General features: G+C 37.3%; 1 protein-coding gene across 2 annotated transcripts in view; it reads left to right on the top strand.

Moving 5' to 3' along the window:
* Positions 1–10,130: 10,130 nt before the first annotated feature.
* LOC127446588 (phosphoinositide 3-kinase regulatory subunit 6-like) overlaps positions 10,131–24,108 on the top strand; it is a 47,397-nt gene continuing 33,419 nt past the window's right edge. For both annotated transcript variants that reach the window (XM_051707632.1, XM_051707631.1), the window contains exons 1-10: positions 10,131–10,277; positions 11,139–11,247; positions 11,434–11,520; positions 13,489–13,580; positions 14,293–14,361; positions 14,608–14,740; positions 14,900–14,969; positions 16,165–16,348; positions 19,744–19,888; positions 21,119–21,205. In XM_051707632.1, the coding sequence (XP_051563592.1) occupies positions 11,199–11,247; positions 11,434–11,520; positions 13,489–13,580; positions 14,293–14,361; positions 14,608–14,740; positions 14,900–14,969; positions 16,165–16,348; positions 19,744–19,888; positions 21,119–21,205 (916 nt within the window). In that variant the 5' untranslated portion in view covers positions 10,131–10,277; positions 11,139–11,198. The remainder of the gene's footprint in view (positions 10,278–11,138; positions 11,248–11,433; positions 11,521–13,488; positions 13,581–14,292; positions 14,362–14,607; positions 14,741–14,899; positions 14,970–16,164; positions 16,349–19,743; positions 19,889–21,118; positions 21,206–24,108) is intronic.

Raw genomic sequence — 24,108 nt, 5'->3', positions numbered from 1 at the left:
TTCAATATATGTAGATTTAACTACTGGAGTTGTATGAATTACTTTTATGTTGCCTTTATGTGCTTTTTGGAGCTTAGGTTTTGGTCCCCATTCACTTGCATTGAATTAACCTACAGAGCTGAAATATTCTTCAAAAATTATTTGTGTTCTGCAGAAGAAAGTCACACATCTGAGATGGCATGAGGGTGAGTAAAGATGAGAGAATTTTAATTTTTGGGTGAACTATCCCTTTAATGGTGTGTACTGAAAAGTTGTATTCACATGTTATGTTAGAATATGTTTATGTTATAAGCCCAGAAGTAATCTGTGTTTGCAGAACTCCACAGAAAACATTTATAATTCTAAATATTCTACAAATTCCCCATCACTTGCAATTATTTATGAAATATTTTGGCTAATTGTGTAATGCTTTTAGCGACCATTTCATTTTATCATGTTTAAATCCCATCCACAAAATTCTGCCGATTTTCCCAAAAAATCTGCTTAGAAAGTGCCAAAAAAGTCTGCAGATTCACTATTGTGAAGGTTACAAAAGCTATTAATTTGGGTGGGAACTGAAGGGTTTTAGATAATTCATAATGTTGAGCCTGAATAACACATTCAACATGTTCATCATTTAATGCTAGATTAAAAATGCACTTTCAGGATCAACATAGTGTCCACACAAGTCGAACCACTGTGATTCGTGCACTTCCTGTGCTGCTGAGAGAAGATGCCTCAAGATTCTTCAAAACATGCAAGTTACTTCATTCACAAATTTCTAAATCATTTAGTTTTAAAACTAAATGAAAATTCTTTCATTATTTACTCACCCTCATGCCATCCCAGATGTGTATGACTTTCAAGCAAATATTTAGAAGAGTATTTCAGCTCTGTAAGGCCATACAATGCAAGTGAATGGGTGTCAGAACTTTGAAACTCCAAAAAGCAGTTAAAAACAGCATAAAAGTAATCCATCCAACTCCAGTTGTTAAATCCATGTCTTCTGAAGTAATATAATTAGTGTGGGTGAGAAACAGATCGATATTTAAGTCCTTTATTACTATAAATCTACACTTTCATGTTTACATCTGAAAGCCTGTTTAGTTTCACTTTCACATCTGAAAGTAAATGTGGAGATTTGTAATAAAAAAATTGTCAACAAAAATTTTCGTTGTCGAATAGTCGACATTTAACATAACATGAGATCACATTAAACTCTAATGATGACACACGGAAGCAGCATTGCAGTTCGTGCCTGACTGAGGAGAGGAAGAAAACAGCTCACAGTCCAGATGCACTCTAAACTTTCCAAACAGCTTCAGGTGATGTAGATCGTAAAGTCTGAGGGATTTATATTGCAAAAATAAAAAATAAGTAAATACAGAATCACTCTCATTGTGGAATAAGTGGAGCTGCCACTCCGCTGAACCAAAACTTGCGTGTTGAGCATCTTTAAAGGAAACACCCCAGCGTTACATCTTTAATGCAGTTTAATGCATTATAGCTTTAATAAAGTTCAAATAATATGGAAGCAGATCATGTAAATAACTACAAACTCCGAAACTGGCATTTCCCTGTGCGGTTAGAGCCTCTTCTATGAGTTGCGCGAACGTCCCTATCTAAGGGGGAGAGATTGAAACTGCACCCGGCTAAGGCACACTCTGTCGCGGGGACCCTCCTCCCTCGAGCAAGTACGCTTAATGCAGCTAGATTATAATGTGATGGCTTATGACTTATTGAATCATAATATATGTGTCATTGTGCATTTCTTATCGTGAAGAAAATTGGCAATATGTAGCTTTATTAATAAGAGAGAGTTTGTTTTTTTTGTGAGTTAAAGATGGATTGAAGTGAACAAAATGGTGAGAGAGGGTAGTCTTCGCCCCATTATACACTGCAACAAAATATGTTTTTATTTGTTTTTGTTTTGGCTTGTTTTCCAATATAAATATCTAAAATGCCTTTAAAACAACATACATTTTCTTTAGCAGCTATACTGCAGAAGAAAAATTGTTATCAGAGAATGTTGAATATAATATTAAAAATACAAATATTTGAGTCACGTGATGCCATGTGAGGATCGGACGTGTGAACGGCGAGCTCTGCGCACTTTGCTAGTTTTAACACTTTTAATGACATAAAACGGTGAGATTCGATACACTCTGTTCCATAACTGTTCTAGGAGGACAATATGTCAAAGAATTCAAAATTCTTCGGCTCTGGAGACATTAAAAAACACTTACATGCTCAAGCTGACACCCCCGAGAAGTCCCCAAGCCAGGGAGTCGATTTGGTCGGAGAGATGAGGGAAATTCGCCGAGAGATGTTGAATATATCGGCATTGCTGACGAAGGTCGTTGCTGACTTGGAGGATCTTCCTGTAATACGTCGATCTATCACTGCCATGGAGACGAAATTCTCTGAGGTGGTTACAAGAGTGGGGGATGTCGAGAAATGAATCGGAGTCATAGGAGAGGGAATTATCTGCTAATCCTCTAGTGACCAAGGTGGATTTGGAGCGTGTCTGGGAGAAGTTGGAAGACACGGAGAACCGTAGCCGGTGGAATAACGTCCGCATTGTCGGAATTCCTGAGGCCGAAGAGGGTCAGGATATGGTGAAATTCCTGGACGGGCTCTTTCCGAATCTGCTTGACATAACAGGCCATAAGCTGGAAGTCGAGCAAGCTCACAGGGTTCCTTCTCGGCGAACTGCGGAGGGAGACAGGCCCCGATCAATTCTGGCCAAATTTCTGAGATAATCCGATAAAGATCTTGTGTTACGCAAGGAGTAAAGGAAGGCTTTCTTGGATAAATCACAGCATTTTCTTGTTCCCAGACTTTGCGAATTCGACGAGATAAATGTGATCGATTCAAGGAATGAAAGAAACTTTTACATCAACGGAAGGTCGCTTTTGCACTGATATTCCCGACCAAATTGAGAATAGATGCTAAGGATGGCTGTAAAACATTCACATGCCCACAGCAAGCGATGTCCTTCATAAAGTCAATGGAGTGAGTTATTTTGTGGTACTCACATTGCAGCCAAGTGGACCAACTTACTTGACATTCACTTGACTGTTTGAGGAAACTGAGCACCTTTTTTGTTTCTTTTTGTGCTGGTTCCGCCTAGCGGCTGGAGTTTGTTTTGTGGAGTAACATTCCTTTGGGACAGTTTTGTGGAAGAATCTGCACACTCATTGTGCTTATGCCTCCTATTGGCTGGAGTTTGATTTGTGGAGTATTTCTTGCAAGACATTGGAGTGATTAGGTCATTAGTTTGCACTCATGTAGCAGCCGATTGGGCCGGCTCACTGAATATTTGTTTGACTATTTGAGGAAACTGAGCGCGTCTGGAGTTTGTTTTGTGGATTATCTTTTGTTGTGTAATTCTGTCTCACAAAATTTTTATAGAAACACCAGACTTGAGCAATCCAACAGCAAAGTTGTTGCGGGGGCTCTCGTAGGCGTACATGGACTGTTTGAGTTTAGAAGGATGGACACCAGTTGGCGCTGTCGTGCGTGGGGTTAATGCGCACATTTTTCTTTTTTCTGTTTGTTTGGTTCTGGGGGAAGTTCGGGGTTTGATTGTTGGAATGTGGTCTTTATAATTTTGTTTTTGAAGCACAATCTATTTTTTTCTCATATGTCAAAATGTCAGATGTTAGTATGAGTGGATCGTCTCTCTCCACGTGAAATATGAATGGGTTGGGTCACCCCATAAAAAGAAGGAAGGTTATTTCTCTTCTTAAGCGTAAGAAATATGATATAGTGTTTCTTCAAGAAACGTATCTTTCCCCGCAGGAAGCTGAAAAATTTGGGAAGATATGGGGTGGACATGTTTTCTTTAGTGCTGGCTCACGTAAGACAGGGGAGTCATTATACTGATTAGTAAACATCTACAATTCAAATGTCTCAAGCGGATTAAAGATAAATTAGGAAGAGTCATTATTGTTTTAGCAGAAATTCAGGGGCAAAGTCTTATTTTGGCTAATATATACACACCTAACGTTGATGATCAGGGCTTTTTTATAGATCTTGAAGAGATGTTGCAAGCCGCTGGCACCCAGCGGTAACCAGAGGGTACCAGATCTTTTGATGGACTCAGTCCTTGATCATAGTGAAGCAAAAGTGTGCAAGCCCCCTAGAGCAACTTTGATGCTTTTCAGGATGTGTAAAAATCTTGGCCTTACAGATATTTGGAGACTTTTGAACCCATCTGGTAGGGACTATTCATTTTTTCATCAATCCATAAGATTTATTCTAGAATATATTTTTATATACATTTCATCTATTGTTGATTGCTCAATTGGAAACATTTTAGTGTCAGATCATGCCCTGGTGTGTTTAGAGGTGTTGCCACATATGGAGAAAAGGAAATCATATAGCTGGCACTTTAATGTATCCCTTTTGCAAAATCTTGAATTCCAATAAATGTTAAAGGCTGAAATAAATGTTTATATGGAGACCAACTGTGGGCATGGCTTGCGAGGCACTTAAAGCTGTTCTTAGGGGCTGGATCATACAGTATGCCTCATTCACCAAAGAATCCAAAGCACAAGAACTCGTGGAATTGGAAGGGAATATTAAAAGTGACGAGGCAGAGCTGAAGCGCCGAATATCGTCTAATAGCTTCAGAGAATTGAACTGATTGAAATACAGATGTAATACTATTTTGTTGAGTTTTGGCTATTCAGGGCAAGACAGTCATACTTTGAGTCGGGGGACAAGGCAGGAAAACTTCTGGCTAGATATATAAAACAGAGAGAGTCTTTTTCTACAATTCCCTCAGTAAAATCTGCTGGTGGTGAAATATTTACCTCAGCCATTGATATTAATAATGCTTTTAAAGAATTCTATCTTGATCTCTATAGTTCCACATCTTCATCTACTGATGAGGTTATTAGAAACTTTGTGGAACCGTTAGAACTTTCTAAACTGACGGCTGAGCAAAACAGTTCTCTTGATTCTAAGATAAACTTGGAGGAGCTTGGCGAAGTAATTAAGGCCTTGCCTACATGCAAGATTCCGGGGCCAGATGGCTTTGCCGCTGAGTTTTTTAGATCATATGCTACAGAATTTGCTCCACTTTTGCTAGCTGTTTATACGGAATCATTAAAGAATGGAAAGCTTCTGCCAACCATGATGCAAGCCCAGATCCATCTGATTATTAAAAAGGACAATGATCCAAGCAAGTGTAAGGGTTACCGTCCTATTTCCCTGATCCAGCTAGACATTAAAATGTTGTCAAAAATTTTGGCTAATCAATTAAGTAAAGTTATGACATCTCTTATACATATAGATCAGGTGGGGTTAATTCGGGGCCGTAGCTCTTCTGATAACATTAGGCATTTCATCAATATCATGTGGTCAGTGGCCAATGATCAGAATCTGGTCGCTGCCATCTCACTTCATCTCGCTGCCAAAAAGGTTACTGATATGGTAGAATGGGTTTATTTTTTCAAGATTTTGGAAATGTACGGATTCGGGAATACTTTTATTGGTTGAATTAAGTTACTTTATTGACACCCGGTAGCGGCGGTACAAACAAATGTATTAATTTCAGATTATTTTACTCTGGATGGGGCACCCAGCAGGGTTGCCCTCTTTCCCCATTATTGTTCTGTCTTGCCCTGGAACCATTAGCAGCCGCGATAAGAAAGGAGGATGATTTTCCAGGGGTGGTGGCGGAATGTGTGGCGCATAAGCTTTTGCTTTACGCAGATGATATTTTATTATTCATCTCTGACCCTACTAGATCTTTGCCTTGCCTCCACAGAATTATTAATTCCTTTTCTAAGTTCTGTTAATTGGTCTAAATCCGAAGCTTTGGCTCTGACAGCATACTGCCCGGAAACGACTTTTCAGCTGGGCGCCTTCCAGTGGCCCAAACAGGGCATTAAGTATTTGGGTATTTTATTCCCAACAAATTTGTGTGATTTAGTTAATTTTGACCCTTTAATAAAAAGTTTTTCGAGCGATGTGGGCAGGTGGGCTTCATAATATTTATCTTTGATTGGGAAGGTTAATGTTATTAAAATTAATTTTATTGCAGAATTCAACTACTTACTACAATCTCCCCCTATAGGTGTCCCCCTCTCTTATTTCAAGCAATTTGATGGCATAGCAAAGTCCTTCATTTGGAATGGTAAACATTCCAGATTACATTTCAGTAAGTTGCACAGGCCGATTGACAAAGGTGGGCTAGGCCTACCCAAGATTTTGTTTTATTATTATGCATTCAGTCTCAGACATTTGGTTCACTGGTCACTTCCACCTGAGAGAGCCCCTCCCTGGTTTTGTATTGAACAGGAAGTTCTTGCCCCTATTTCACTATTTCAAAGCCTTTCTATCAATCTAATTGGAGAAGTTACACCCCGTTATCTCACATTTGCACTCGGTATGGACAAAAGTGTCCAGAGTGTTTAATTCGGATATTTATATAAATGTTGCCTCAAGCATATAGCTGAACCCAAAATTATGTATTAATAAGTCCCCTTTCTGCTGGTCAGAGTGGATTGTGAGGGAGGTTAATATGCTCGGTGACCTATATGAGAGTGGAGTGTTGAGATCCTTTGAAAATATGGTTCAAAATTTTGGGATTCCAGATCTCAGTTCTTTAGGTATTTGCAGCTGTGCCACCTGCTCTGTAAAATATTTGGGAGTAGCACACTCCCCCCTAAAGCGTCATGGTTACTTGTGTAACCTCCATTCCCTGATGGAGGGAACGAGACGTTGTGTTGACGTAGTGACACTAGGGGTCACTCTTGGGAGCCCGAGACACCTCTGGTCTTTGATAAAAGGCCAATGAAAATTGGCGAGTGGTATTTGCATGCCACTCCCCTGGACATACGGGTATAAAAGGAGCTGGTATGCAACCACTCATTCAGGTTTTATGCTGAGGAGCCGATATAAGGTCCGGCCATTTCAGTGGGTAGTTCAGCAATTTGGTTGATGGCTCAGAGTTTTATGTGTGACGTATTGGGCACTCAAATTTCATTTTGCCCCAGTCTCTGTATTTTAGGTGGTGGGGCTGTTATTAATATAGGGGATAAACACATAAAAAATTGGGTCCTAACCAGTGTTTTGATCAGCAGACAGATTGTTCTAAGGGGATGGAAGTCAGCTGGAGCACCCTCATTTCAAGAGTGGTGCACAGAGATGTGGAGGATGGCAGCATTCGAGGAAACGTCATGTAGAAGGCTGGGAAACTTAGATTCATTTGATAAGAAATGGGGCAGCTATTTGGCCTTCTTGGAGGGCCAGTGGAGAGACAAGTATAGTTTTAAATGTGTGTGATTTTATATATATATATTTGTATATATAATGTATATTTATTTATTTTATTATTTTTTTACTCATGTGTGACCACAGGGATGTTTGTTGAGGGTCAGGGTGGGGATTGGGAGGGGGAGGGGGAGGGGTAATAATGTTGATTCTGTGAATCAATTTGCTTTTCTTAGTTAATTGTATGAATCAATAAAAATTGTTAATCAGAAAAAAAAAAAAATACAAAAAAGATGCATTCAGCTGAGAAGCAGCATATAAGATATTTAGACTTGCTTTAGAGAATAGATCTTGAATATAAGTATATTTTGTCTTTACTGCACTCGCAGATGTATAACCAAGTGAAAAAATTCACATATATAAAATACACTTAAAGACACATTCTTTTAAAGCAAGTCTAAATATCTTATATGTTGCTCCTCAAGTAAATGTACTGTATCTTGTTTTAAGGATTTTTAGACAATTTTAAATGGAAAACAAGACAAAAATACTTGATAACAATAGGATTTTTTTTACAGTGAATTTCTTTACTTAATTAAACTTAATAAAAAGTATTTTTTTTTCCTTTAATTCAGTGAATGTATTTAGAGGTATTTTTAAAAGATGATTTTGTCTGCTTTATTGTTAGTAAGCACGTTTAATACATCCTTTTAAGCCGGGGCACAAGCTGAATAATCGATTAAGAGCTAATCTTTTTTACCCAAAAGAGTTTTAAAGACAGGTGGCTTTATAAGGTTTTAATGCTGAAGCATGTGCAACACTAATGCAGCTGTAGACAATTTATCCTGATTTATTTTTTTATTTTTTTTCAGTGTTATGCCTCATGTTTTGTCAATAATTGTAACTTGTCTTTTTATATTAAATATATGTTTACTACATGCAGTTTTCTTATTTATTTTGTATTATGTTTAAGTTGCAAAATTTTCATATTTAAGTTAAAAAAAAGGCAGTTGCAAAACATTTTTAAATAATACTACTAGCACATTACAAGTCACCTAAAATGATATAGTTTAATTATTAAGTTAACATGGCTTTAAAAAATAAGTCAATACAAAGCATATTCATGATTTTGAAAACATATATATTTTTAAGTTGTATAAATATTAAGTTTGCAAAACTTTAAATATGAGTTGTGGTTATTTAAGTAATTGCATATTTTGACAAATTATTTCTTTTAATTGATAGTTTCTAAGAAAACAACTTATACATACTTGAGACTTAAGTTTTGAAACATATAAAAGGTAATAATTTGCCTCAATTTCTTTCTTTTTTTTTAAGTTAGTAGAACTTCGGGTTTACAGTGTTTTTAAAACCTCAAAAAATTGGCCCCATTTACATCCATTGTAAGTGCCTTATTTACAGAAAAGGAAGGTGAATCAAAATAATTTTGTGGTAATCAACACTGACACAAATGCTTTTGATTGAACTTAACTGGTATTGAACCTGTATTCCCTTAAGCTTTGAATGTGGTATGTAAAACAGACATTTTTCCAATAAATGGATTTTATACTGTGTAAAGCCTCTGTAGTCTCATTTGACAGTCACTGAGGAATGAGAAAATAGGATTGACATTTATAACTGGCATTATACCTAGTTCTAGTAACTTGACCAAACTGACTTCATTTAACATGTAGGCTAAACAAGAAGGCTTAATGTAGGAGAACATAAATGATTCTAGTTAAATGAAAACCATTCATTCAAGTTAAGCGAACACCATTCATTCATGTTAATCGAACACCATTCATTCAAGTTAAACATACACCATTCAAGTCAAACATACATCATTCATTCATGTGAATCGAACACCATTCATTCATGTTAAACAAACACCATTCATTCAAGACAAACAAACACCATTCATTCTAGTTAGTTTTACATGATCCATTTTATTGGGTTTAAATTGATTCAGTTTTGTTAAGAGAACTTGTTTCAATCACGTGGAAACACTGTACATGATTGAATCATGTTCAGCCAAAGTGCTGTTTTTTTTTTGAGTGCACTAACATATTCTGACACTAACACACTGACACATTCAGACAGCCTGTTTCCTCCCACGTTTTTAGTAAAGACCACTTATGTCTTGATTTTGACTTGCAGCACCCAAAAGTGTAATTAGTTAACATTGTATACACAGAGGTGTTCGTGCAATTGTTGAGTTATAACTGTGCTTGCATGTATGTGTCTGTGTTTATGTATGCCCTTTATTGGTGGATTTGTTGCTGTTCTTTTCTTCTTCAGATTTTCAGATTTGTCTGGGTAGAAGTAAAGTTTAAACCTAAGGCATGAAAGTAAAAGTTCGAGTTTCTCACTTGGCTGGTTCTAAATATATCTCAGCCGTGTGTGGTCCGCCCCCACATTTATGGGGACAGGATGTGTGTCAGGTCCTGTCATCTGCCTTCTCTGTAAGAGAGAGCGGGCCAAGTGAGTGACAGGAAACCTGTGGTTCAGCTCGCTGTGCTGATACAGCGCTCTTGACCATGTTTCTCTAAACATGCCTTTTTGTACAGTAGCAGGGGCTTAATCTTTGCATGCTGCTTTTGCCATTCTGCTGCACAAGGCTTAGCTCTGCAGAAACATATTTGCATATGTGTCATGTTGTTGGGCTGGATATGAGAAAGTTCAAAGTGAACTTATCCAATGTCAGGTTCAGGGTGTTGTTTCTGACATGTATGATAAATTAAGCATTCTTATTCAGAGGACTTTCTCTTCAGTTTGTCCACACACCCACGTTGCACAACCTTTTTACACGTTAGCCACTCTTCCTCCCCTAATCCTCTTCTTAACTTTCCTCTGCCATGCCTCTCTCTCTCTTACTTTTTCTACTGTTTCTCGTCCCTCCCTCACTTTCACTCAGACTCCTCAAAGTTGCAGTTGTACTCAGTGACTGCCACAGCAGTTAGAGGAAGTGTTACTCATTGTGCAGCTCTCACTCTGACTGGCTGGCTAGCTCAAGTTTTTGTACATATACCATATGATGTAGTCCATTAATTTTCTTACAAGGACAAAAGAAAGTAAGTGATCTCCTTTTTGTTGGACTTATGTTTTAAGTACTCTTGATCTTAACTGGCAGTTGCTGCATGATTTAGGTAGCCCATTAAATGTGATTTTTAGTTCAGTACTGAGAAACCAAGTTATCGGAAAGTTGTATAATTGTGAGCCGTGCCGGTTACTAAAAAGGCCCCTTTGTTCAGTTCCAGTTATTTCTGCTGCATGTTATTTGCACTTGTTCTGGCTTTCCAATTTGATAGCTATCTAAAGAACTGGGACTTAACATCACATGATTGTTTTTTCCAGTTCATCTCCATTTCCTCCCCTAACTTTAATTTTCTGGAAGTGGATTCTGTTGTAACTTATTTTTACTTTAAAGTGTCTAGTCATACAGTAGAGTGATTTCATTGCTAGTCAGTTATGAACCATGTCTGAGAGATTGAAATGAAGGCAATGGGAAGTTTTCTTGTGTAATCAGTGGTGGGTAAAGGTGCACCTAAGGCAGTTAGCTATCATTGAATGTGAGTGTGTTTGCTTAGTATTACACAGCTTTAGTAATCAATTAAAGAGTGTATGCGATCATGTAATCAAAATATCTCAAACTTGACTACCTTTTGCTGTCTTTGTGATTTTAATATGCATGTGCTATACAACAATGTAAGAATTGTGAAGTGGAAAATGGAAGAATGAGTCATGTTAATATGACCATCATCTTGATAAAGTTGAACCATGCATTGGTTTTACTAATAAACCTGTGTAATTTTCCATTCATCTGCAGTTTAATGTTCTCTCACCATAAGCAGAGGGTTTGCTGATGCATCTCAGGATTGGAATTAAATGAATAATGTATCATATAATATCTGGGTTTTTCTTTCTGTCAACAGTGGGTTCAGACGTGATTATTTCTCTTTACCTCATTATGAGTTGAGGGACCAAGAAACAGTATGGCATTCTGGAAAAATTCTATCAGTATTAACATGATGGACACAGGAGGTACTGACTGCACTCATGAGAGAGAGAGAGTTACTCATAGTATATTATAAATAAAGTAGGGTGCTTTTTGACAAATAAATATTTTAATTTTTGATTTTCTGCTCGTTAGTTTTGAAATGTCTCTCAGATTGTGCAGTCACATTGTTTTTGGTAGCATTTTAAATTATGTTGTCTTTTTAAAATCAGAATTTGATGCCATTGAATCTGAAATAAACCGCAGCCTGCTAACCATTCTGAGAGAAACAGACTCTGAGCAACCAGGTGTTAACAAAGGTATGATACACGCTAACAGATCACACGCACCTAAAGAGCATACACCTGAATACCAAACTTAACACAGATGCAGTAGATTGCTTCTGTACATGCCTCAGTGATGTAAAATCTGATAACCAGTGTGCCAGTGTGTTTGTTCTTGATTTTTGTGTTTCTAAACCACTGCTCTCACAAATTTTAGGGTGTGCCACACATAAATTATCTTCTGCCAAAGTTTGTCAAGGTTTCTGCCTACTTACAAATAGCAGTCCTTGTTTGTTTTTATATACGTCTACTGCCTTACAGTGAAAAAACTGATCCAGCTTTTTTATTGGGTGACCTAGAATCCCTTTTAAAAATGTACACATTCCTTTGAAACCACATTTGAAGAAAATGTTATAAACACTACATGGCAAAAGTATGTTGACACCCCCCTTCTGATTAACATGTTTGGCTAGGCCTCTTAATTACAGTGAAGGCAAACCTTAATGCTTCAGCATACAATGACGTTTTACAGAATTGTGCAATTCCAACTTTATGACAACAGGTTGGAAAGGGCCCTTTTTGGGTCCATGATGACAATGCAACTGTGCACAAAGTAAGGGTCCATAAAGAAATGATTATTAAGTCTGGTGTTGAAAAACCTACTGGCCTGCACCAAACCCAGACATGAACCTCACTGAACACTTTTGGGATGAACTGGAATTCTGACTCCATAACCCAACATTAGTGCCTGACCTCTCAGATACTCATGTCTGAATGGGAGCAAATGCCATGATCCAACATCTATTTGAAAGCCTTTCCAGAAGAGTGGAAGCTGTTATAGTAGTAAAGGGATGACCAACTCTGTATTAATGTTAATGGTTTTGAAATGACATGCTCAACAAGCACATACTTTTGACAACATAGCGAATCTTTTCTGTGTGTAATTATATGACTACCTCATGATTACCTCATGGTGTGAGTTCTTATTTAAATAAACCATCATAAGGAACACTTAGTATAGGATATGGCTTTTAAAAAATGTTGCTTAAATACCAAACCACAATTTACATTTTAATAAGTAGTGTCTTCTGTCATCATGCCAACATTGCTTTTTCTGCAGGGATACCATAGAACAACATTTGCAAACAAGGCAAACAACACTGTCGCAAGCATGGCAGAACATCTCTTACTGACTCTTAGTTCTCCTACAGCCCTTACAACAAATCTAGAGTTCTGGCAAACTAGCCACAAACTTGCCACAAATTTGCCACTCATTATTTTCACATGCAAATGAGCTTGTGATTCGCCACAAATGTTTGACAGAAGTTTGCAGCTCTTGTTCTGCAGCAAACCTCTGGCAACAATGGACAAGTTTGCCGCAAAGCTAATTTGTATGTAAAAAATAATCAATGCCGAATTGGCGGCATGTTTGCAGCAAATTTGCCATGAACTCTCGATTTTTGTAAGGTAGTATGTCTGTATTTAAAAATTGGGCGAAAGTATTTAAATATTGGGCAGCAGTAGAAATAGAGGAGACCGAGGCTGGTTGTTACACAAGGAAGTTGTCACAAGGGCTATATATCTCAGTAACTGCAAGGTTTTTAGTAAAATATCAGATTACACGATTGTGTGTTTTCTCTAGCAGTGTTTTTGTTTGTTATTTTTAAAAACACCTAGTTCAAAACCCTCTTAAACTAGAATTTTTGTGAACATCATGTTGTCACAAAAGGCCAACATGTGTTCAGTTAACTCTTATCTTTTTTTCTGGGCAATAACGGTGAAAATGTTTAATAGCTTTTTTAAGCCAAGACTTTGAAGTATGTGGCTGTACATGACTTGACTTGAAGGTATGCTTAACTTTCAAAAACAAACCTACCCTGACAACTAGCCCCTGGGCACCCCTATGAAAAACATTTTATTATTCTGATCTCAGTTCTCAGCCGGTTTTTGATGTTAGTTTTATGTGTACTGTATTAAGAGTTGTTTATGGCTGTTTTCCTGCAGGGATGCTGAGATGGACGTTACATAAGAAGGTGCAGGACAGTTCTCTCAGAAGTCTGGCTCTGGTGAAGATGGCCATCAAGGAACTAGAGAGAGTGAGTCATCAGTTTCTAAGGCAAAGTGTTGGTTGAAATTTTGAATCAAAATTGCCATTTCAGACAATAGGAGTGTTTTAAAGACATTGTGATTGACGCAATAATTCAAGCATGTCCAGTGAAGGTTAACTGGTACTCTTATAAATAACAACAGTGTTTATTATTGCATAATAGGTTACTGGAAGTTACCTCCCTGACACATTAAGAATGTGATGATCTCTCACTCCCAGTACTGTAATAAGAATAAAGAGTAGATTAATCAGCTCATAATTAACAATGATTCAGTAACACGGATATGTCCAAGTGCAACTGTAGTGTTAAGTGGCTACTTTATCCAATCTTTAAAAATTACTTTTGTTGGTGTAACCTAATGTAGTAAGATTTACCACACATTTTAGGTTATCTGACAAAAACAACTGCACTGTTAAAACTGTATACATGGAAGATGTTACCATAAAAAGCTATTTCTACCTGACCTGACCTTGAAAACCTTACTTTCATTGGTGTAACTCAATATAGTCAGGCTGATTTAGTCATATTAAATAATATTTTGACTTGAACAAAATCAGTTCATTTAGAAGTACATTTTTTAAGTTATGTGCCAAAACATTTTTACCGCGTATTAGATTTTTATCAATGAGTGATTGAATCGACGGATATACGATACACTTGATTTACTGTATATTTACTGTATATGATGTTTTGTATCTAGGCTGAAAGAGTTGACTGCAAGAAACACCTCATTCCTTTACTTAATACACTCATCTATGCAGTTATACAGGTAACAGAGAGAAGGGCTACTTTTACATCTTTCACATGCCTTTTTATATCTTTTATATATGGATACTGACTAACTCTTTTCTTATTTGTGTGTTATATATATATATATATATATATATATATATATATATATATATATATATATATATATATTATATTAAAATGCCCTATAGTCAACACTTTCTTAAGCAAAATAGAAGCGACATATAGTGTCTGTGGGTTTGTTCACGTGTGTATTTCTTTACAGACAGTATACATGCCTGATGACCTCTATAAAAGAGTATATGACTTCTGCAAGAGGTTGTTGACACTGCCTCAGCCGTACTGCACTGTGGGCCTCAGTTATGCTGGGCAAATGAAATCAGAACGGTTTACTCCAGGTAAATGACCTCTGCATGTCTTCTAACAAAATATAACAAACCTTATCGTCTCTGTTTTCCTCATGCCTTCTAGTCAAGGAAAAAACTTATCATTGGATCTAACATTAGATCTAAAAGTTTGAAATGCTTAATACAATTACTTAGCTTTGTTTCTCATAGGTCTTTTGTATCAGAAAAGGATAATTGCAGAACAGAATCTAAAAAATGAACACTATCCTCATCAGGAGAGGTGAGTCCAGAGCACCCTCACTCTTAAGATGAGCTTTATCTATTATTTGTAAGCAGTCTGCAAACAGGGTTTTCACAGTCATGAACTACTTTGTGTTTTAAAGGCCTGGAAAATTTATAGAAATAAATACAATGTTACAAGTAATTGAAAACTCACAAAAAATCTTTATAGTGACTATATATTTCTAGTTAAGCTCAGTTCTAAAATGTTTCATTGGCACAATATTTCATCAAGTAAAACTTGCTTGCAAGCCATAGTGATGCCCAGTTTATGAGCGAATTTTCAGTTCTATTCAATGAATTGATTGAAACTGTCACAAATCATTTAAAATGATTCATTAGCGAATCTTAAGTGATTTTTGCAAATCCATATCCAGTAATCTCAAACAATTGTAATATTCATGAAAAAGCCATGGAAATAGCATTGGTCAAAAGTTGTGGAAACCCTGTACAAATATGTATTTGAATACTTTAATGTCTGGACCTGCTGTTCAATATTTTGCGTGTGAGCTACCATCACACATGCTAATATAGTTCATGGGCAACTTTAGTACTTGGGCAACTACTATGTTGAACAGTTTGGACCTAATCTTTTTTGTAGCTTGTTTTTTTTTTTTTTTTTTTTTTAGCATATCTTTTACTGTACCGGCACTTTTATATAACAGAGTTGAGTTTTTGTGATTACTCATTGTTGAAACCTGTCCTACCAGATTTTTTATTTTTAGAATGCTGGAGTTTCCTACATCATCACTAAAGCTGTAAACACAGCAAAGCTGTGAAAGAGAACAATGAAACATTGCAGTCAGGGCTTGTTATGAAATAAACTAATAATTTGTTTACAAATTATTAACATTCTGTTATGAGGTAACAATACAAGGCAGAAAGCCAGAACTTTGAAATTGTTATTTGTGAGGTCAACAGTTAAAATGTGTTCCCTCATGCCCCCACAATATTTAAACAACTGTTATCATTATGGCTTGAAATAAGTTGCTGAGTGTTTTGCACTGATAATAAACTGGCTCCAGTCTAATGCACAGCTAATGCATATTGTGAGGTTAATGTGGTTGCTGAAGTCAGCAGGAAGCTTTATCAAGTAAACTTCATGTCAGCCCGATCAGAAATGAATCAGAATCTTTCTTCCACTGTGTAACTCACAGTGTGTTCTGATGATGGTATTCTGTGTGTTCTGTGTGCAGGGTGTTTGTGTTTGCAGATCCTGCAGTGTTATCTGAGTCTCTGAGCACTGTTCTGAAGGCTGACATCGAGGCTCAAGTAATGTCCCGGAACCCGCTGAGCCTAATGCGTTGTGTAGTGCAGCATAGTCTTCAAGCAATGCTGGGAGAGAAGTGTCATGGACCCTCCCTCACTGAGGCTCTACAGGTCAGTGCTGTAAAATGGAAAAGCTATCGAGAAGACCTCCAGATCATTGGATGGCTCCTGTCCCCGCTGAAAGGCCCATCTTAGATTAGCATGAATATACATTCTGGTCCATACTAATTTATGCTGGTTTCATGCTGGTCTAGCTAGTTTACTAGCATAGCCGAGATGTTAACCAGCAAATCTTAGTCAGCAGTCTTGGACAGCAAATATGGATGTGTAAAGTTAAAGTTGAAGTTAAGTCAAAGTTCAAGGATTCAAACTATTTAAAGTAAAATTCTGTCATCATTTACTCATCCACATGTTGTTCCAAACCCATATGACGTTCTCTCTTCCATGGAACAAAAAAGAGAAATTTTAAAGAATGTACGGGTTGTTTTTTCCATGTAATTTCAATGAAAGTTACTAAAGGTTTCAAGCTTCAAAAAAGGTTTCAAAAGCACCATATAAGTGGTCCATTCAACTCATGTACTGTCCAGTATACCCAGTGCTTTGAAGTCATACAACAGATTTATAAGAGAAACAGACCAAATTTACAGTAAGTTGATATTCACTGATAATATCACTCTATATAAGAATGTTAACTGTATCAGAAAGAGCTTTATTGCCAAGTATGCTTCCACTGTCACAGTCTGTCTCCCTCATTTTGAAGTTTTCCCCTGGACTTCATTTCCCATAGTGCACTGCCCTCATCACTTCCATCTGTTTCTTATTCTCTAGTTTTGCCCAGTCCTTGAAGTGATACGTTGTGTTATTAAAGTGATACGTTGTGTTTAGCATTGATGTTAAGATTAATGTATGTTCCACTCCAGCGATTACTATTGTCGAGCCTTTTGTTTGTTCCACTCCAGCATTTGTTTCCACTCCAGCGTTTGTTCTACTCCAACGATTGCTATTAAAGGATTTGAAGTATTTACTCCTGCGTCTCCTCTCTTCCTCTTCCACTCCTAGACACCAATGTTACATCCACATACAAGGAATTTTTCTTTGTGACAGAAGCTTCCAGTGCACAAACAATACAACAACAAGACAGAGATAATAAAAATAAATACATAAAAATAGAATAAAAAAGCAAATAGAAATATAAGTATACATAGAAATGCACAATAAGACAAAAATATACCTATAGTATGTACAAATACAAATCTGTTATATACAGTGCAAGGGAATGTAATGCAAAAGAGGTAGGATATGTTAAATAATATAACTGACTAGGCTGTGTATTGCACATAATTATAGTATAGTTTTAACTATTCATGAGATGGACAGCCTGATGGGAAATTTTTTTTCTTGTGCCTGACGGTTCTGGTGCTCAGTGCTCTGTAGTGTCGGCCAGAAGGCAACAGTTCAAAAAGGTAGTGGGCTATGTGAGTGGGGTCCAGAGTGATTTTACCAGCCATTTTCCTCAATCTGGAAGTGTACAGTTCTTGAAGGGATGGCAAGGGGCAACCAATAATCCGCTCAGCAGTCCGAACTGTCCTTTGTAGTCTTCTGATATCCGATTTCATAGCTGAACCAAACCAGTTATTGAAGTGCAGAGGACAGACTCAGTGACTGCTGAGTAGGACTGGGTTAGGAGAGCCTGTGGCAGGTTGAACTTCCTCAGCTGGCAAAGGAAGTACAACTTCTGCTGGGCCTTTTTCACAATGGAGTCAATGTGGGTCTCCCACTTCAGGTCCTGTGAGATGGTAGTGCCCAGTAACCTGAATGACTCCACTGCTGCCACAGTGCTGTTTAGAATGGTGAGCGAGGTCAGTGTTGGTGTGTTCTTCCTAAAGTCCACAATCATCTCCACTGTTTTGAGCATGTTGAGCTCCAGGTTGTTATGACTGCACCAGTGAGCCAGCCGTTCAACCTCCCTTCTGCAGATTCATCATCATCTTGGATGAGGCCGATGACAGTAGTGTCGTCTGCAAACTTCAGGAGCTTGACAGAGGGGTCCTTGGTGGTGCAGTCGTTGGTATACAGGGTGAAGAGTAGTGGGGAGAGCACACATCCCTGGGGGGCACCAGTGCTGATCGTACATGTGCTGGAAGTGAATTTCCCCAGTCTCACTAGCTGCTGCCTGTCCGTCAGAAAGCTGGTGATCTACTGACAGATAGATGTGGGAACAGAGAGCTGGGTTAATTTATTCCATAGGAGAGCTGGGATGATGGTGTTGAAAGCCGAACTGAAGTTCACAAAAAGGATCCTTGCATATGTCCCTGGTCTGTCCAGATGTTGCAGGATATGAAGCAATCCCATGTTGACTGCATCATCCACAGACCTGTTTGCTCTATAAGCAAATTGAAGAGGATCTAGAAAGGGTCCAGTGATGTCCTTCAGGTGGGCCAAGTCTCTCAAATGACTTCATGACCACAGATGTCAGAGCGACGGGTCTGTAGTCATTAAGTCCTTTGATCTTGGGTTTCTTTGGGACAGGGATGATAGTGGAGCAGTAGGGAACTTCACACTGCTCAAGTGATCTGTTGAAGATCTGTGTGAAGATGGGGTGAACATGATCATTACTGTAAGTCAGTGAGAACTGAATCAATCCGATTTATTAACAAATCATTCAAACTGGTTTTCCGAACCAGAACTGATTCATTGAAATATTCCAATTAAATAGAATGATTTGTTCATGAATTTGAACATACCAAGGAGAGCTATGGTGGATATCAAGATTTTCAATGAATAATAGTGTACATTTTTATCTGTTGCTCACACAATGCTATTGTATGAATTCAGTAGGCTTATATATTTACTTTTATGACATTTTTTGGTGATTTTGCATCCGTTCTGAAGCCTGACAGCTTCTGTGCCCATTCTTTGTAATTGCACAGAAATACTGTAAATGACAATACATTCTTCAAAATGTATCCTTTTGTGTTTCACGGAAGAAAGTCATATGTATTTTGAGCGACATGGGGGCGAGTAAACAATGACAGAATTTTCATTTTTGGGTGAACTGCTCTTTTAAGATATCTGGTGGGGACACCAGCACACCAGCAAATGACTAGTCAAATATATAATAAAATAATAATAATAATAAAAATGACCAACTTAATTAGCTGCTTTTTGAGTACAGTCAAAATCAGTGAAGCCAAGTGCAGGGGATAGATTTATTGCATGAACCTCAGTATATATATGTAATTTGTATTGTGGGACTATCCAATATACAATAATTGAGAAGTTTGTTCAGTGCAGGTCAGTGTCTATCTACCTCAGCCCACACATTTAGCTGCCCACAGTTTATTTTCAGAATAAATGAGCAGAATAAATGTGTCTGTCTGGAGTTGGGACACATGTGTATGTTTGCATGTGTGCTTCTGTGCATATATTTGAGGGTGTGTGTATGGGTTTGTTTCTGTAGATGTTTGATTATGTTGTGTCTGACTATCTGCTTGTGTATATGACAGGACTTGGACCAGGATATGGAATCTTACTTCAATGAAGTACTCTCAACAGTAGAAATGGGCACAGACTGTAGCAGAGGTGAACAGGGTCAGATCAGAAAGAAACTACAACAGTTATACACTCAGATACTCCACAACACTGGCAAAGGTACACTACAAGCCTATCTATTCTATACTGAAAAAAATGTTAACCTAAAAATGTGCTTTGTGTCGTAACATTAAAATGAACTGGCTTAAGTAAAATATTATTTAACATCACTGAATCAACGTTAATACATTAGGTTACATCAACAAATTTAACTGTTAGATCAGGTAGAAATAGCTCCTTACAGTAACAAATGCAGGTTACCTGTTTTTACAGTCTATTCTATTCTATTCTGCACTGAAAATTTTTACCCTAAAATGTGCTTATTTAAGTCAAAAATGTTATTTAACATCACTAAATCAACCTGATAGTAGGTTACACCAACAAAACCAGGGATGTCCTGATACCGATACTAGTATCGGAATTGGGTCAGATACCAAGCACATGTAATTGTACTAGTGCTTGAAAAAATGCTCCGATACCAAAAACTGATACTATCTGACAAACAAATGTCATTACACAAATACTCAGTGCACAAATGAAAATCAAGTTATGTCCTAGTGTGATTATTAAACCGCAAAGGCTGCAATTTAATGAGATAAATATACAGTTTGCATGTGGTGCACACTTCAAATGTGATTTCTTGTGAATGTGTTGGGCTGGTGTAGTGCAGAAATAAAGACACAAAGTGCTCTACCTTTTAGAGCTCCTTGGCTCATACATGGAAAACATCATGATGAGATCCACACGCCTTGTTTGTAGCAAATGACAGCTAGCAGAGTGCTAATTAACTGCAACACAAGGCACTTACAGACGTAATTTTTATTTAATTAAATAGCAGCCTTTTGCGGTTTAATAATCACATGGGGTCATGTAAAGGTACATTTTGGTATTTAGAATTCAGAAAGAAAAAAAAAAACAGGTATCGGCAACGGTATTGGCGAGTACCGAAAATAAAGTATCAGTACTCATACTTGTTCTCATTTTTTTATCTGGACATCCCTTTACAAAACTAATGATAAGGGTTAGATCAGGTATACATAGCTTCTTAAGGTAACAATTGCAGGTAACCACTTTTTACAGTTTATTCTGTATTAACAGTATTAACAGTCTCTCTATCTCACCACCAACACACAAACTATTGGTCTAACTCCATTTGTACCAAAATAACGTATCTTCTCTTATAAAAGAACTGGGTATTTTGAATTTTCCTCCTTTTTTGACATCAGACATGGAACCGGATCAGGAAGTAGGATTTGTTTGTGGTGTCATTGTGACTGTTTTGGTTTTCAGGTCTATTGTCCTGCGGCTCATTGTGCAATATTCCACTTCCCAATCCGGAGATGAGTTTCCACTTGTGGTGGGAGGAGGAGGAGATCTGTGAGTTTTATTCAAAATGTTACATTACATTACATTACAAATGCAATTTACACAAAACAGTTACTTGAATACACATCTTCTGTGATGAACATGTTTTGTAATACTGAGTTCTAAGTCATTTTGATATTTTCTGGAGCTCAATGTAATTTTTTTTTTAATGTGGTATAACTGTTCAGAGACAGTAAAAAAACCCTGTTGCTGGAACCCTATTGTATTTGTTCAGAGTTTCTTATTAGGGGTCTAAGTGCCGAAGGTGCTGGAACCCTTTTGTATTTGTATTTTTTCCGATTTTCTTATAATTATTAGGGGTCCAAGCACCACAAAATTAAATAATATAAATTTGTGAGCTTATAACTTTTAATGACGCTGGTCTATTTTCACGAGACTGGTCTCGTTATTTTCCTGAGGACTTGCAGAGTGTAACAATATCACATTTACAAAGGCCTTATGGCTTGTTGCCATTTTAAAATTAGTTCCGAAGCTACTTTAGCGAATTGCTTCTAGGCTCCAGTAGAATAGCTGTAAGCAAGTTATTTGATATAGGGAGGAACATGGCAAAATTTCGATTCTAAGGGCCATAAACAGGCTGACGATTGTTGTCTCTGCTTTTACGTAAATGGATATAACTCTTAAACGGAATGAGATATTTTAACCAAATTTGACACGCGTATATAAGAGCTCAATTTAAGAACACATAGAAAAAGTTGCTGGGCTTGGCCACTTGTTGGCGCTATAACAGGAAACAACATGATGTGGATGTAACTATGGAACCGTTGGTCCGATTGACTTCAAAATTTGCATGCAGTGTCTTTGTGGGCGTGGTCATCATTGACCATGAGGACAGTTGTGTATGTGTGTGTGTGTGTATATATATATATATATATATATATATATATATATATATATATATATATATTAGGGATGTGCGCTACAACTAATTTGACTGTCGTTTAAACTGAAGTTTTATAACCGACTAGTCTAAAGAGAAATGTTTTTATGCGACCCATTTAAAATACTTAACCTATTCCAAATCCGATGCTAAATTCCACTGAAAAGGGGCATTTATCTGCGATGTGCTCACCTTGAATTATGATCATTGTACATTAAATATAGAACATGACACGCATTCAATGAATCAACATTAGCGAATATTTAATAGACATATTTATTGAAAACAATTGAATGAATAGTGCAGGATCAATGGAACAACCATTAAAAGCCTGTTCTAAACGGAAATCACCAAGTAAAAGTTATTTAACATATTAAAACAGTCAGGACATTGTTGAAAATAATTAACAGGTTGACTAAGCCAAATCTATGAGAGAGAAAAAAATTTGCTGAAAAGTTGCGCGTATTTCACAACGTGCAGTCGTGCATTAGCCATTGATCTAATATGACAGCTGTTCGGTAAAGAACGTTAACCAATAACAGTTACGGTGTAAAAAAACTAAAAAAGTAGCTATAGGATAGAAAAAATATGCCTGTGATGTAGCCTACAATAAACCTAATGTATTCTAAACATGCCGTGCACACAGAATAAAAGATAGTTTAACCTGTTAAGCAGTCGGCACCTCATTGAAAATAGCCTTCTTAATCAGCAGATTAAAAAAAAATGCAAACCTAGTCAAAAACAGTTATTTTCTAGGCTACTAACTCAAAAGCATAACTTTTTTGATGAGTAAAATTAACACGTTGACATGGTCCGGTAAAAGACGGGACTTAACTCACATAAGGTGGCTGTCCTGCGCTTGAAAAAGCCTGATCAGCGGAAAATGCACAGATGTAAAGAAGACTCAAATGTGAAAACATCCTTAGGGACTTTCAAACATTTGGAAAGCCGGTTCCCGCACCACCGAAGTGATTTGATAACTACTTTGCTGAGTTTGCTGGTCTAGCGAGAGGACATTTCCTGACAAACAAGGCTATATCTTGGTTATGCTTTGGCCTATTACGGAACTTGGTGCATGTGATAGCTATCATACCATGATGGTACCTGAGCAGTTTTGTAACAGTGCTACCTATTGGTCAAGAAATATGAAAAATAGCTTTCATTGCTCATAACTACTAAATAGTGTGGCCTAAAATCATGAATAATTTGGCCTATAATCGAATAATTTGGCTTTTGTTCATGAGACTGGTCTCATCGAGTTTCTTGTGTTATGGTTATGACAATGATTCCATATTTCCCATGGTCTGCCCTGTTGCCTGTCTACCATTTTGAATTTCATTGAAATGATACTTTTTCTAACTCCTCCTACAGCATTCATCTGATCTTGACTTGAAACTTGTCATCATGCTTCTTTGTTTGCTCAAGCTGCCGATGATGGGCTTGACTTGCGGAACATGGCTGCCATTAGCCGCCAACGTGGCCAATTCAGCTATTAGACAAGGTTAACAAAGGCCGATCAGCATGAAACGTGTTGGACATATTTGACTCTTTGCCCGAGAGGTTTTTTCAAAATTTTACAGTTAAACTGGCCACCAGTTGATGCTGTTACATTTTACATGCGCATTAATGGTTTTGTATAGCGCAGTGTTTCACAAAAACACAAGTAATTCATATCTTATGATGGCTGTCCTCATTTTGAGCAACTTTGCCTCAAGAACCATTGGTGTCAGTCAAATCATTCGTGAAATATTTGAGATTACATAAAGTCTATATTTGCGAACTAGTCCTTGGCCGTTCATCAGACTTTTACCAATGTGGCCTATGTCATCATTTCACCATGCTTGCAAAAAGTTGTCAAAAGCTTTTTGATAGACCAAACCATTCTCCTATAATGTAACAATGCATTTTATGCCAAGATGCCAAAAATAATCTGAGGCTGTAACTTTTCAATGCTTTGGTTAATCGACATGAAACTTTATATTGTGCCAATATAACCACCACCTGACAATACCAT

Source organism: Myxocyprinus asiaticus, chromosome 9 (genome assembly GCF_019703515.2).
Source record: "Myxocyprinus asiaticus isolate MX2 ecotype Aquarium Trade chromosome 9, UBuf_Myxa_2, whole genome shotgun sequence".
Taxonomy (NCBI): Eukaryota; Metazoa; Chordata; class Actinopteri; order Cypriniformes; family Catostomidae; genus Myxocyprinus; species Myxocyprinus asiaticus.
The sequence above is the reverse complement of the archived record's forward strand: the minus strand, read 5'-3'. Positions and strand labels throughout refer to the sequence as shown.